This window comes from Juglans microcarpa x Juglans regia, chromosome 4S (assembly GCF_004785595.1).
Source record: "Juglans microcarpa x Juglans regia isolate MS1-56 chromosome 4S, Jm3101_v1.0, whole genome shotgun sequence".
Lineage (NCBI taxonomy): Eukaryota > Viridiplantae > Streptophyta > Magnoliopsida > Fagales > Juglandaceae > Juglans > Juglans microcarpa x Juglans regia.
The window spans coordinates 2,662,590-2,677,860 of NC_054601.1; the positions used below are offsets into that span (position 1 = coordinate 2,662,590).

Consider the following 15,271-nt stretch of genomic DNA (forward strand, 5'->3'; position numbering starts at 1 on the left):
GATGCTACAAACTGGAATTATTCGATCTAGCCAAAGTCCTTTTTCTTCTCCCGTTTTATTAGTACGCAAACGAGATGAAAGTTGGAAATTATGTATCGATTATAGGGCTTTTAATAAATAGACTATTAAGGCTAAATTTCCTATCCAATTGTGGATGAACTACTCGATTAATTACATGGGGCCTCAATTTTTTCAAAACTGGATCTTCGATCCAATACCATAAAATATGAGTCTTCCCTAGTGACATACCGAGAACAACATTCCACACCCATGATGGTCACTATGAATTCCTAGTTATGCCTTTTGGTCTAACTAATGCTTCCGCTACCTTCCAAAGCCTAATGAATGAAATTTTCTGTCCATTCCTAAGGAAATTTCTTTTGCTTTTTTTTTTTTTTTTTTTTTTTTTTTTTTTTTTTTTATGATATACTTGTCTATAGTAAAACTATGGACGACCCTATATTCATCACTTAAAACTTGTCCTCGAAACATTACACAAACACCAACTCTATGTCAAAATGCAGTTTTGGATGCCCCAAAATTAATTATCTTGTGCATCTAATCTCCAAAGATGGTGTTAAAGCCGATCCATCAAAGTTAGACTCAATGCTCAATTGGCCTTTCCATACTACTCTCAAATCCCTTCGTAGTTTCCTCGGCCTTACATGGTATTATCACAAGTTTATTAAAAATTGTGGCCTCATTGCTACCCCTTTGACAACATTACTTAGAAAAAATTCTTTCCATTGGTTTGAATAAGCCAAACTTTCCTTTTAGGCCCTCAAACAAGCTTTAACATCACCTCCAGTTTTAGCACTTCGTAATTTTTCTAAATGTTTTAGCATTCAATGTGATGCGTTGGGTTCTGATATTGGAATAGTTTTATTACAGTTTGGGAAGCCTATTGCATTAATGAGTCAAGCTCTAAAGGGAAATGCACTTAACCTCTCCACTTACGAAAATGAGCTCTTGGCCTTGGTCTTGACAGTTAAAAAGTGGCGTGCATATATTCATGGGCAAAAGTTTGTGGTACAAACTGATCAACAAAGTCTTAAGTATTTGTTAGATCAGTGTGTGGGTACACCAGCTCAAGAACGATGGCTAATCAAGCTATTGGGATATGACTTTGAGGTCTATTACAAAAAGGGAAAAGACAATAATGATGCAGATGCATTATCTAGAAGAAACAAAGGGAACTCTTGGCTATAACACTGCATGTGGCTTCTTGGTTGACTCAGTTAAAATATAATCATGTAAATTATTCTGAATTGCTTTCATTGCAGGAATAGTTTCGTCGGGGCACATTAGATCCATCTAAGTATGCTCTAAAGGATGAAATCCTCTTTTATAAAGGCAGAATGTGGGTGCTAATTCTTCACTTAAAGAGTAACTCATACAACTAATGCATTCTAGCTCTCAAGGGGGCTACTCTGGGTTCCAAAAGACATTGCACAAAGCAAGGGCTGAGTTTTTCTGGAAATGGATGCGCATGGATATCCGCATATTCATTCGAGAATGTGACATTGTCAATGGAATAAGAGTGAAAATATTCCAACTCCTAGACTCCTTCAATCTCTACCAATTCCTACCAAGGTATGGACTGGTATTTCTATGGATTTTATTGAAGGGCTTCCTATTTCACAGGGTTGCATTGTCATTATGGCGGTGGTGGATTGTCTTACTAAATATGCACATTTCATGACCCTATCCCATCCTTATACAGCTTCTAAGATAGCACATATTTTTCTGGATAATGTGTTTAAATTACACGGGATGCCTTCATCAATAGTCATAGACCGTGACCATACTTTTACTAGTCTATTTTGGAAGGAGCTATTTAGACTCTAAGGGACCTCCTTGCAATTCAGTTCAGCTTACCATCCCTAGTCTGATGGCCAGACTGAGATCGTCAACAAATGTGTAAAATAATACCTAAGGTGCTTCTGAAGGAAAAAACTAAGGGATTGGAAAAAATGGTTATCTTTGGTGTAGTGGTGGTACAATACAAATCTTCACTCCTCCACCCAGATCACACATTTTGAAGTTGTATATGGCTACCCACCCCCGAAACTATTATCCTACTCTCCAGGGACAATGAAGATTGAAGCAGTGGATGACACTTTACGTTCTAGGGATATGATGGTAAAATTCTTATAGCATAATCTATGCCCAAGCTCGTATGAAAAAATATGTAGATATGCATAGAATTGAATGTGAATTTCAGATTAGGAATTTTGTGTATCTACGGTTACAACCATACCAACAGCATTCCATAGTACATTGACGACATCAAAAATTAGCTTCGAGATTTTATGGACCAAACAAGATTTTGGAAAAGGTTGGGTCAGTAGCTTACTGATTGGAGCTCCCCGAAACTTCTATGGTTCATCCCACATTCCATGTTTCGAGTTTGAAAAGGCTTCTGGGTCAACTCAACATCCACTCCTCTATGTTGCCACCAATTGTAACGGATAGATCTTGTATGCAGCTAGATGAGATATTGTAGCACCGCATGGTTCGGAGAAGAGATAGGGCAATAATGGAGGTCCTCGTGAAATGGAAGGGATTGCCTGATGAAGAAGCTTAGTGGGCCGACTTCCACAAATTGCAAAAGGATTTCCATAACCTTGTGGGCAATGTCCTATAAGGGGGAGGGAATGTTACGGGCCAAGCACAGCGTCTTGTGGCATATGGTGTTATGGTCTTGTGGCCTATGAGGCCCACGAGATTTAGTCTTTTGAAGTCCAACAAATAATCAGCTCAGTTACAACAAATAGTAGTTAGTTGACTAAGTCTTTAGTAGGTCGTGTCTATCAGTTGTGATCTATTATTTCATTCTTTGTAATTAAGCAATTATTTTGCCAAGTCAGTTGGGTTTGCTATCTTTAAATATTCTGGAATAACAACAAAATGAGAGAATTATGCCCAACAATATCCTTAATGATTGATCATCTCAAATTGATCCTCTTAAAATATTTCAGTTACTACTTTCATGAGCCTTCACATAATAGAGAGATGCTTGTTTGTGCAAAAAATTAAACAAAATAGACCAAAACGGAGAGTGAGAGATGCAGATCAATGGAGAAGAGATAGAGATGGGAGGAGGAAGCTTATCAATGTGATGTAGGGCAACCGACGACGACAACTTGACCAATGACGATGCACGATAAGGAAAGGGGAAGGAGCGAACTCAAGAGATAACTTGTTGAGTGAAAAAAGAAAATCTGAAGTGGCATGTAGGGAGAATGGGGAGAAAGTGATGGAAAGAGAAAAACTAAAGATAAAAAAAAAAAAAAAAAAGGAACTGTCTGGAGGAAGGGAGAAAAAGAGAGAAAAAGAATAAGAAAAATACTTACCAAAACGATATCATTTTCCTCTTCAGGCTGGGCTTCTCTGTGGGCCTGGGCCTAGCCTGAGTGTTACATACCAACTTTCGATTGTTTAGTGAGTGGACAAAAAAATAAAAAAAAGATTAAGAAAATACTCCCCTATTTATTTATTCAAATGCAGATTTTTCTAGCAACTCAATCTTTGTAATCTAGATACAATTATCATATCATCTCCTCAAGCATGATATCAAACAATAAAATAATCATTTATGTTTTTTATTTAACTAATAATTAGTAGACATCACATTATAAGATGAAATATTAATGTTTGAGAAATGCTACGGTCATAAAAAGATTTCAAAAAAATAAATTCACAAATTAATATAATTTCATTTGATACGTTAGATTTATTTTATAATAAAATTAATTTTACAATTTATATATAACATCAAATCATGTCAATTTATGAATGAGTAATGCTGGATAGAGTCATGAGTTGTACAAATACTATACACTTATTTGAAAAATAATAAATTTTATTATTAAAAAATTAATTTTTTGATATAAATCCTATATTTATATAATTTTTTAAAAGAATATGTAGCATTTGCATGTTCAATAATTATAAATGTAATTTCTCTCATGATTACAGTCTGCAGACTGGGCAAAACCAAACAAATTTTTCCCGAAATATCAGAAAGTTCTCACATCCAATTGGCCTTTCTAACTTTTAAATTTAGGTTAGATTTAGATTAGGTTTGGATAGTGAGTTGAGATGAAATGAGTTGAAGTAAAAGTTGAAAATTAAATAAAATATTGTTAGAATATTATTTTTTAATATTATTATAATTTTGAAATTTGAAAAAACTGAATTGTTTATTGTATTTTGTGTGTAAATTTATAAAAATTATAATAATGAGATGCGATGAAATGAGATGGATTGAGCTTAATTCCAATACAAATCGAGCCTTCTCTAACACGTGGCATCATCTCATTTGTAAAAATACATGATTTGCATCAGGAAAAAATAAGAGAGGAAAAAAAAAAAACAAAAGGAAAGAAAATCAAGAAAGCCATAATAAAAATAGAGAACCGCTTTGGAGCGGTACCTACCGTTTTTTGTGGGGAAACAAGTCTCAAATAAGAAATTGCCATGTCATTAATATAGTAAAACCTTATATGAGGACCACTCCATCATAATTTTTTCCAAAAATCTCTAAACATTTTTTACCTCAGCATTTCACCTGACCCAGCCACACTTTCCCACACCCATCCAGACGTTGCCACCACCAGACGCTGCCACCAGCCCCACGCAGCCACCAGCCCGACTCAGCCACCAACCATCATTGTCGTCCTCCATGGTTTGCTTTTACAACCTTTTTTTTTGTCTACCCGATTATAGTTGTTGTTGGGAACACTGTTTTTCATTATAATTTACACTGCATTGCATGAACGATAAATGAAATTATAGAACATTGAAAAAAAATGTGCACTACCAGTGTAGTTTCTGGTTAATGAAGAAGGAAAAATGAAGGTTTTGTTTTGGGTTTTTCTTTTCTGTTTAATAATAATAATAATAAAATAAAAGTATGCAGCATGAATACAAAGTCAAAGTAAATGAGGCCACTTGATTATGTAGCAGATATTTTTATGTAGAAAAATATATGCATTAAAGAGGGAGAGTTGCGTTGATAGGTTCTACGAGAGAGAGACGAGCTTTGGTGTAATTGGGAGAGACAGAAAAGAAAGAGGGAGAGTTGCATCGATGGGTTCTGAGAGAGAGAGACGAGCTTCAGTGCCCACTCTTGGGCTTAGTTGCATTGATGGGTTCTGTGAGAGAGACAAATGAGCATGAGGGAGAGAACAACTTCTGCGTTTGCGAAGAGAGAGAGACGAGGTTCAGTACGGTGCCCGACCATTCCTTCAGTAATAGGTGGGCTACGTGGCTTTATTATATTAGAGGTTGTTCTCAAGCCCATTTCAAATGTATGGACCAAAAGGTTTTCTCATAAAGATATGGTAATTTCTCTCTATTTTTCAATCTCCGGACAAAAAAATAGAGAATCTACGATTGCTTTAATTTCCCTCCACAGATCTCCAAATTCCCTCGCTCACTCTGACTGAACCCTAAAGGCTAAAGGCTAGATTTAGATTAGAATTAATTTTTATAAATTTTTATTTCAATTCATTTTATTTTATTTTATTATTATAATTTTTATATAAAATATAATAAATAATTTAATTTTTTTAAAATTTTTAAATAATAATATTAAAATAAATATTTTAATAATATTTTATTTAATTTTTAATTTTATCTAAAATTATCTCACCTGACCGTCAAAATCATTTGGTTCGGTTCTCTTGTCTGTTGGGCACACATTCCAGCCCTCTGTGAATACAATTCAAACCCGACTCTAGAAGCTTTATGAATCTTCTACCAGCGCATCACTACCTCCAAGGACTCCCCCTCTTCATGGACCTTCGTCCCCACGATGCCTGATCTGCGTAGCCGATCACGCAGGAACCGGGCATTCAACAACCCTGTCCCGAATCCGATTACCCCGCAACCAGTAGTCCACAACAGTGAGGATCTTCTTTTAACTGTACGAGGTCGCCAGAGAAGGGCAGCTGGGCAGAACCGGACGAGTAATAAGAACTCGATCGGCGTTGCTGAGAGGAATATTGTGACGAAGAGAGGCCGCAAGGTCATCAAAACGAGGTCGTCGAAGGGCAAGAAAGTAGAGAGAGGAGGAGAGGAAGGGATTAAGGTTTTTAGAGGGGGCGTCGAGGAAAGAGCCATGGATGAGTACGGTAGCGGCGGCGGACGGAGCGGCGATAAGGAGCCCGCAGCCGAGGACGAGGGCAGCACTGCGCCTCTTCCCGAGAAGGTCTCTCTCTCTCTCTCTCTCTCTCTCTCTCGCTCTCTCCTGATTTCGTGCTTCGTCTATGCCTTTTTGTTGCGAATCTACTAGGTAGAACAAATACTTGAAAACCGGCTTACAAAGAAAGGGTGTTAGGGGCTTATAAACCATCAACTAATCTCATACTTAGTCGACGTGGATCGTAATAACCACCACTATCCGCAGCCGTCCACGGCAGTTCTGGTGCTCACATATGGGTTAGCTGTGTGCTAGGTCTTTCCTAATCCCGGACGAACACTGCCATGCCGACATCACTCTCATGTCACAAGATTTAACCGTGCCAATATGGACGGCATACATGGGGTGACTCTGATACCATTTGTTAACTCACATTTGAAAACCAGCTTACAAGGGAAGGGTTGGGCTTATCCAATCTCATACTTAGTCGACGTGGGATCGTAACTATTTTTATTTACTCTTTGGTTTTACTGTGGGGTGATGAAAAAGCTGAGTAAAAGGGGAGGAACGAGACTTTTGTTTGTGGGCTTTTTGTCTTCCTGTTGTTCCATATCAGAAATCCTGTCGATGTTCGGTGTTGGTCGCATTATAATTAGGGGGTTTGATGGGTGAGGTGAGCTCATCTCTATGTCATGAAACCTAAAATTTCACAGCCCTTTTCTCATCGATGAAAAAAAGGGGAAAACATTTAGGTTTCTGGATTCTCTGTTTAGGCGAGCTCAGCTCTGCGTCGTCAAAGCTATTATTTCATAGCCTTTTTTTTCATCGATGAAAAGATTGGAAAAACATTTAGTTTTTGGATTCGCTATTGAGGCGAGCTCAGCTCTGCGTAAAGCAGATATTTCTTAGTACCTTTTTCATCGACTTGGGTTTTTGGGTTCTCTCACAATTTAGTTGCTAGGAAGATGTAGTGAAGGAAGCAGTGTTTTAATCTTATTCTTTAACTTGCTTTTTTTTTTTTTTTTTTGGTTCTTTTTTCTGCGGTCATTCTTCTTAGCTCCCTCTCTTGATGATTGCATTCACTTGAACTATATTAAACTAATAAACCGATCAGCGAGAACACAATGATGATAACAGTGGGCTAGTTATGACTTGAAATACAGTATTCTTTTGCATTCATAATACTCATTTTGTTATATGGTTTCTCTACAACAGGTCCAAGTTGGTGGTTCCCCAATGTACAAAATAGGCAGAAAGCTGGGTAAAGGAGGATTTGGACAAGTGTATGTTGGTCGACGTGTTGGTGCTACCAGTGTAAACGAAAGAACTGGGCCTGGAGCTGTTGAGGTATTGCGTATTTGTTATATGATGTATGTGCTCACTTAGTAATTATGTTAGGATAATAATTTCGATGTTAACCTGTCTGAATGATCATTCTAAATTTTCAGGTAGCTTTAAAATTTGAGCATAGGAGTAGTAAAGGATGTAATTATGGACCGCCGTATGAGTGGCAAGTTTACAAGTGAGGCCCCTATCAATGCCTGTATTATATTTTTTGGTGCATTGCTTTTTCACTTGGAACTCTTACTATATGCATGGGTTCAACTGACACTTTTAATTATTACCATGCAGTGCACTTGGTGGCAGTCATGGTGTTCCACGAGTTCATTATAAGGGCCGGCAAGGTGACTACTATGTCATGGTATGTGTTATTCACTTTGATATGTTCCTTCTGATCTCATGTTAATGAAATCGAGTTTATTATCTCGCTTTTTTTTTTTTTTTTTTTTAAACTGTAAGATAACTCTATCTTGTTCACAGGTCATGGATATGCTTGGGCCAAGTTTGTGGGATGTTTGGAATAATAACTCACACACGTAAGCTTCTTTTTCAAATCTATACTTTTGTATGTTCATGCGATCAATTTTACCCATTTGATGTTTCCTTATTTCTTTTAACTGCAGGATGTCTATTGACATGGTTGCATGTATTGCCATTGAGGCCATCTCCATATTAGAGAAGATGCACTCTAGGGGGTGAGACTTTTATTGCAATTTGGACTTTCTGTTTCTTTACAGATATATGTGATATATTTTTCAACAGATTACACGTAATTTTATGCTAGTTTTTCTTTTTTAGATAATATGGTTATGGTATGTAGGGGCATCAATCTCCACAACAACCTTACACCCTATTTTTTTGTTGGAAACTCTTTATAGCATCTGATGGAGGTCTGGTACAGAATAGCTAGGTACTTGTGGGTGCCGTGGTTGAAGAGCGTTGTTCTTCCTTGGACCCATCAACCTTTGTGTTCAATAGTATGACACACTATTCCAGAGTTATTGCATGTAATTGTGCTAGCTAGTCCATGAAAGTAATGGTTTAGCATTTGAATGGTTTCTAATCATTGCAGTTTTTATGGGTTATTATGTTGTGGCTGATATTGTTGGCAGATATGTGCATGGGGATGTGAAACCTGAGAATTTTTTGCTTGGTCCTCCTGTGACTCCTGAAGAAAAAAAGCTATTTCTTGTCGACCTTGGATTAGGTAAACTTTTAAAATACCTTTTCCTTCCCGCAGCATGTTGTTACCCGACAATGAAGAAGTATTTCATACCTTCTTATTCTGTGTATATCTTGACCTTACAGCCACCAAGTGGCGAGACAGTGCAACTGGCTTGCATGTTGAGTATGATCAACGTCCAGATGTTTTCAGGTAAAATTTAACCGTGTATTAAACCAAAAGTCTGCTTGAATTTCCTTTCTGTGGTTCTTAGATTCCTCATTGGCATGCGATAATGTGTCCAGGGGAACTGTCCGGTATGCTAGTGTGCATGCTCATCTTGGTAGAACTGGTAGCAGGAGAGATGACTTAGAATCTCTTGCTTACACTCTTGTTTTTCTTCTCCGTGGCCGATTGCCATGGCAAGGATATCAGGTACCAAACTTTCAAAATTCAGTGAGGTTTGGTTTTTATGTAGTTATGCTTGACCTTCCAACATGGTGTTTGTTCTAGGGGGACAATAAAGGATTCCTTGTAAGCAAGAAGAAAATGGCCACTTCCCCAGAATCTCTGTGTTGCTTTTGTCCTCAGCCTTTTCGAGAGTTTGTTGAGTTTGTGGTAAATTTGAAGTTTGATGAAGAACCTAACTATGCAAAGTATATCTCCCTCTTTGATGGGATTGTTGGTCCAAATCCGGATATCAGGCCAATAAACACTGATGGCGCTCAAAAGGTACTTTTAACATTCTTGCATTTTTGAGTTCCAGACATCCGGTGCCAATAAAAAAAAAAAAAATCTTGCATCTTTGTTTAATGATTGACTGCATGTTGAAGTAGAAATCTTTGGAAGTATGTTTCTTTCTCAAAGCCACATATCTGTCTTTTGTTGGTTGCTAATTAGGCTTTTAGTTTTCAAATTGGGTGACATCATAAACAACTCATAAGATAGCCAATTCCTTCACTCCAGTGGACAGTTCAAGGTCAAAAAATTGAAATGAAGATTTTTGGAAAACACATTGACCAATTTATAAGCTGAATTCTACTTATAAAAAAAATTATAAGCTGAATTCTCCAGAGAACAAACTTGATGTTCCGTGAAATTTTCAGGCATGAAACATAAACCTTTGTCTAAACCATTTTTTTCTAAATACATCTAACATATGTATTTCTTTTCTATGCTGAAGCTTATATGTCAGGTTGGACATAAGAGAGGACGATTGACCATGGAGGAGGAAGATGATGAACAACCAAAGAAGAAGATTCGAATGGGGATGCCTGCAACTCAATGGGTTAGTGTTTACAATGCTTGCCGGCCTATGAAGCAAAGGTATGTCTCTGAAGTCACCCATTTAGCTTGTCAAGTATGTCATAATAGGGTCAGATGCTGACGTTTTCCTCTCTTTTTGGAGATTTCACTATAACGTAGCAGATGTAAGGCTCTCCCAACACATTGAGAAAGGAAATGAGGATGGATTATATATCAGTAGTGTGGCTTCATGTTCAAACCTTTGGGCCCTTATCATGGATGCTGGCACTGGATTTACTGCTCAAGTTCACGAACTCTCACCCTATTTTCTTCACAAGGTTGCATTTTTTTTTTATTTGCATCGAGAACAGTTTTTTTAGATATAAAATTGTACATGTTTAACTGCATTGCTTTTTTGTGCCTTCACTATGCCATATAGATGTTTATATTGGTGGTTATAGAATTTGGAGTGTTTGTGTCGACTGATTATTCTTGTCTATCTTCTAATTATGTGAAGGAATGGATCATGGAACAATGGGAGAGGAATTACTACATCAGTGCAATGGCAGGGGCTAATAATGGGAGTTCATTAGTTGTGATGTCAAAGGGTTAGTCCAAGCAGCTTTAAGCATGGATGGTTTTGAGAGATTTTTTTTAACTTCCGATCTTAACTTCTATTGCTTCATTGAATTTAGGGACACAGTACTTACAGCAGTCTTATAAAGTCAGCGATTCATTTCCATTCAAGTGGATCAACAAAAAATGGAGGGAGGGGTTTTATGTTACTGCCATGGCTACTGCTGGGACTAGATGGGCAATTATTATGTCTCGTGGTGCTGGATTTTCTGACCAGGTTCTGTTCAATTATCTGGATCTGTTCATTTGGAATACCCAGTAGTAGCACAGGAAAAAAATATGTAATCTATTTTAATTTCTATTTTTTCAGGTTGTGGAACTAGATTTTCTCTATCCTAGTGAAGGTATTCATCGAAGGTGGGACAGTTGTTACCGAATCACATCAACTGCAGCAACTTGGGACCAGACTGCTTTGGTTCTTAGCGTTCCTAGAAGAAAACCTGCAGATGAAACTCAAGAGACTCTCCGAACTTCTGCTTTTCCCAGTACACACGTCAAGGTGGACTACTTAGATTTATCATTTTTTTCAATTTTCTTCCTGTTCATCCTTCATTTCTGAATCTAGAATTTCCACGTGGTGTTTATGCAGGAGAAATGGGCAAAGAATCTTTATATTGCATCTATTTGCTATGGTCGAACTGTTTCATGAACTACCAAAGTTCTGTTAGGATGCCACTTAACGTTATTTTGACCTCACTTTTATGATCCATGAATGGGTGGGCTCTTAGCATCTAGTTCTTCTCGAGAAGCAAAGATCACGTCAGGCAAATTTACTGATCATAGCATTTTGGAGATGATGTATGCTAAACTCTTCTTTATTGCCGCCATCACATAGCATCTGTTACAAACACCTGTGCACTGTCTTTAAATTGCGTCAAAATGCTTATGAGGCTAATTTTAAATCATATATCCACCTGCAAGGGTGCTTAATATTTCATTACAAAGTTTGTATAGGTTTGAACAATAATCACATGGCTGAAGGCATGTGCACGGGAGGGCATTTTGATTGTTGATGGTATTTTCGGACATACAATTATTATTTTGCTGTGGGCTCTGGACATTCTCAGCTGTTCACCCTGTATTTAGTACTTTTTTTATTCTCCTTTCCGGACTTGAATGATAGTTTCTGGGTTGTCAGAATTTGACTTGAAAGGAAGTGGTTGTACACTTTGAGCAAGAGTTTGTAATGATCTCTTTATTATTGTTTTTCTTCATGTTATGTTTTAATTGCAATCTTCTGCACCTTCCTTTGACCAGCATGGTGCATAAGGTGCATGGCTTGCCTAAGTATATCATGGTGCATGGCTTGTCTAAGTATACCAAGGTGCTATGTGTTTATCTCATTTTTTTACTTATAAGAAAGTGCATCAAAGTGCTAATTTTGTGTTTGACACAATCATGGAGTAAGTCTTTTTCTTCGCCTCCTTAAAGTAGCCATTTTTCCCCTTGTACAATTCTTTTTTCACCATCTGTAACATGACCCCAGTGGTTTCTACGATCTAGATTTTGAACTGGTCACCAGAGCACATATTGTCTGGCTGACCTGTTCAAATTCAGAAATTTCATAATATTTTTCTTCATATTTGTGCACGTGCATGCGCATGTCTTATATTGTGTGTACACATAGGCCACGGGACTACATAGGTATGACTTACTTATGTTCATTGCATTTGACTATCTTAAGAGGCAGCAGCAGTTGGCTGTTTGCTGATGCAGTGATCAGTTGCAAGTATATTTTTAGATTCAAATGTCATTTTTCTTGTCTCCTTTTAAGTGCTTGCGGAATAGTTTAAATCGGTTGCGGGCGTACTTATTCGCCTTGCTGGTGTGTAGGTTCATTTATATAGAACTCGGCAATATGAATGTGCTATATTTTCAGTGTGTTTTTAGCATCAAAGATTAGGTAGTAATGCTCAAGGTCTTGGAAGCAGAAACATTGAAGGCAAAGCTCCTTGTATCCATGTAGAATTAGAAAAAAATTGTGCTACCAAGAAAAACCCCAGTATTCCACTTGGTAAGTCCAGGGATTGTTGTGGGGAAACTTCATGCAAATTTCTTTGATGTGCAGTTTGTGGAAGCATATTCTGATAGTTAAGAAGGTGAGTTTGGTTGCTGTATGATTGATGAAATTTAATTCTATATTCAGGTACTACTTAAGATTCTGTTGGCATAATCTTACCAAGACTCTACCCTGGTAAGCACCCGATTTTATTTGTTTGCATTATGCCAATAGATGGCTTTCGTTATTTTCTTGAAGAGATAAGTAGACTGAATATGATGAGGAAAATGCTGTGCATTCAGGGCCTTGATGCCATGGAATCTGACTGACTGAAATGAGATATACTCATTGTGGTTGCAATCCTTCATCCACAGTGGCACTACATGAAAAGTTGCGAGTCATCAGGACGAATGGTATGGAATTCTTTCCCAAACCCCCACCCCCAAACAACACACAAGTATCTCTTAGATGATCATTTTTGGGCGATTGATGACTGACTGCGTTCATTTTGATGCATGCAAATAATGCAGTCAGAAATTGGCTTGTTTTGCACGCATTTAATATCTGAGCACCTCTTTAATAGTCACTCTCCAAACAATCACAAGCTTTTCTTTCACTTCATTACCAATTTCAGCTTTGGGATAGAGCTATCTATGGATCTTTTTACTGTCTTGGCTCCTAAATTCAATAACATCAAAATGGAGTTCACAGTTCACACTTTATTGAGTAGGGAAATTATTTATTTATCATATTTATTTATCAGAGAAGTCGACCAAATTTCCTGTACCTATGTATACCAAAATAGTGGAGTTATTGAAAGAACTTTTGTATCTTCTCCAACGTATTTCTTTTGTCTTTTCTTTCCTTTTGTTCTAGGTGTAGTGTTCTAGTTGACTATATTCCAACCATTTAGATGGTCCTTGAGTCATTGGAGGTTCCAAATGTGAATACTTCCCAAGAATTCTGGTGTTGAACTTTTTGATGTGCAAGTAAACCTCTGTTGTACTTTTGGGATGTGTGTGACAGAAAAGTGAAAGCAGCTCAATCTCTTGGAGCGGGGGATTGTGTCGTCATTTTTGTGGTAGTTTCTTTCTCAAGATTTTGAATGTCAAGGTGATTGTCTTGCCGATTGCCTGCGCTTTCCTTGAATGAAGGGAAACTCTTCCAAGACCACTGGAGGAGGTTATGGGGATTGAGCCCTGAACATGGCAGCACAGAAAAGGTGCAGATTGACTCTAGGCTTCTATGCCTTTCTTCGGCAACCATTAGTTTAGTTGTGTGATATCGTGTACAACGTTAGGGATAATCGATTAAATGATTAAGCTCTTGAATTGCTGGGAGATACTGGTTTTTTTTATATTTATATATATATATATATATATATAAATATTGTGGGCAAGATTATCCAGTAAATCACGCCAAGCTTTGCTAGGTTGAAGTGCATTAAGAGAGCTGGGAAAGAGAGAGGGTAAACGATTGAATGTCTTTTCTAGTCTTGTGAGCTACCGATTGTTTTTCTTCTTAAAGAAGATTTGTTGAGAAAGTGCCTAAAAGACTTACCTATAATAAATGTTCGTTCAAAGAAATAGGTTCAATTCATGCATAAAAAGGAATTGATTTTCATGGGTTATATTGACAAGCTTTGATCTTATCACACCAGTTTGCAGTTATTTTTCAACAGGTGGAAGGGCCCTCTGTGAGCGAGAGCTTCGGCGTGATATGGCCCAGGCCCTGTTTAGATGCAATTTAGGTGTCACGAATTTTATTTTACTGACTGATGAAATGCATCAAATCGTTGAATCAGGGTAAAATGAGATGAGCTCTCTACTGACTTTGATTCCATTTGAATACTGATAAATATATGTAATCTCGATTTTTTTATTTTATTATTCAAAGACTTAAATTTATAAAATATTTCGTTTGTATTCTGTCAACAGATCTAACGACTGCAAGCTTGGTTACATGATATTTCTGTCATGATTCAATTAAAAAAAATTGACTCATAAAATTCAGTTAAATACAAATAGTGTTAAAATACGCACGCCATTAAAAAATTAAAAAAAAAAGAAAAAGAAAAGACATGGGGAACAATTAATCAAATTTAAATAAAAATAAGGTAAAAAAAAAACCGTCCCCATGAGTTGGGTGCCGAGTGGTCCTCGGAGAAGGCAAGAACAACCCATTGTAGATGGTTTTGGCTGACACATTGCCAGGTATCAAGCTTCTGTTGAGTTAGCAGACGTTATATACAGAATGATTTCATTGAAAATTCGTGAATATATGTAGGAATTGAGTCGTTGAAATTGAAAACCCTATAAATCTTTTGATATGCTTGTGAAAATATCAAATGTCGTCGTTTTCAATATCTGTTGTAATACTTATGATTAAAACAACGTCATTCTACTTAAACTTAAGTGGAACGGCGTCGTTTCGATAAAGGTATATTAAAAAAAAATATTTTATTATATCGGTCGATTCAGCGGTCCGGTCCAGCTTCAAACCGAGATCAAACCACTGAACGTCGGTTTCTTGAAATTTCCACCGCACGCCGACTGGTTCCGGTTGGTTCCTGATGCTGCTGGTCGGTTCGCGTCGGTGGTGGCCAATGCCGTCGGTTTCTATACAGCCCTAATTTAAAAGATAAATTTTAAAATTTAAATCTTATTATTTAAATGTTAACAATGTGTTTTACACACCGATTTGAAAATAAAATAACTCATTTATTTCTTTGTTCAATATT

At 37.1% G+C, this 15,271-nt stretch overlaps 1 protein-coding gene across 2 annotated transcripts; it reads left to right on the plus strand.

Annotated features, from left to right (window-relative positions):
* The first annotated feature begins 5,677 nt into the window (after positions 1 to 5,677).
* Positions 5,678 to 11,913, plus strand: LOC121262433 (casein kinase 1-like protein HD16). Of its 2 annotated transcripts, XM_041164900.1 has the most exons (16): positions 5,678 to 6,217; positions 7,364 to 7,495; positions 7,597 to 7,670; positions 7,781 to 7,850; positions 7,970 to 8,025; positions 8,113 to 8,184; positions 8,602 to 8,696; positions 8,798 to 8,864; positions 8,957 to 9,086; positions 9,165 to 9,383; positions 9,835 to 9,977; positions 10,060 to 10,234; positions 10,414 to 10,504; positions 10,592 to 10,749; positions 10,843 to 11,031; positions 11,122 to 11,913. In XM_041164900.1, the coding sequence occupies exons 1-16, from the start codon at positions 5,822 to 5,824 to the stop codon at positions 11,179 to 11,181; spliced, it is 2,127 nt and encodes a 708-aa protein (XP_041020834.1). In that variant the 5' UTR covers positions 5,678 to 5,821; the 3' UTR covers positions 11,182 to 11,913. The 2 variants fall into 2 exon arrangements, with proteins under 2 accessions (XP_041020834.1, XP_041020835.1); XM_041164901.1 differs by lacking the exons at positions 5,678 to 6,217; positions 7,364 to 7,495; positions 7,597 to 7,670; ... (1 more) ...; positions 7,970 to 8,025; positions 8,113 to 8,184 and adding an exon at positions 8,353 to 8,399.
* The last annotated feature ends 3,358 nt before the right edge of the window (positions 11,914 to 15,271 follow it).

What these genes read in the sequence shown, in the direction of transcription:
- LOC121262433 (XM_041164900.1), top strand. Translation starts at nt 5,822, where the DNA reads ATGCCTGATCTGCGTAGCCGATCACGCAGGAACCGGGCATTCAACAAC. An exon ending in TCTTGTCGACCTTGGATTAG is followed by an intron (nt 8,697 to 8,797) that starts GTAAACTTTTAA and finishes TTGACCTTACAG; the next exon opens with CCACCAAGTGGCGAGACAGT. An exon ending in CACCCTATTTTCTTCACAAG is followed by an intron (nt 10,235 to 10,413) that starts GTTGCATTTTTT and finishes AATTATGTGAAG; the next exon opens with GAATGGATCATGGAACAATG.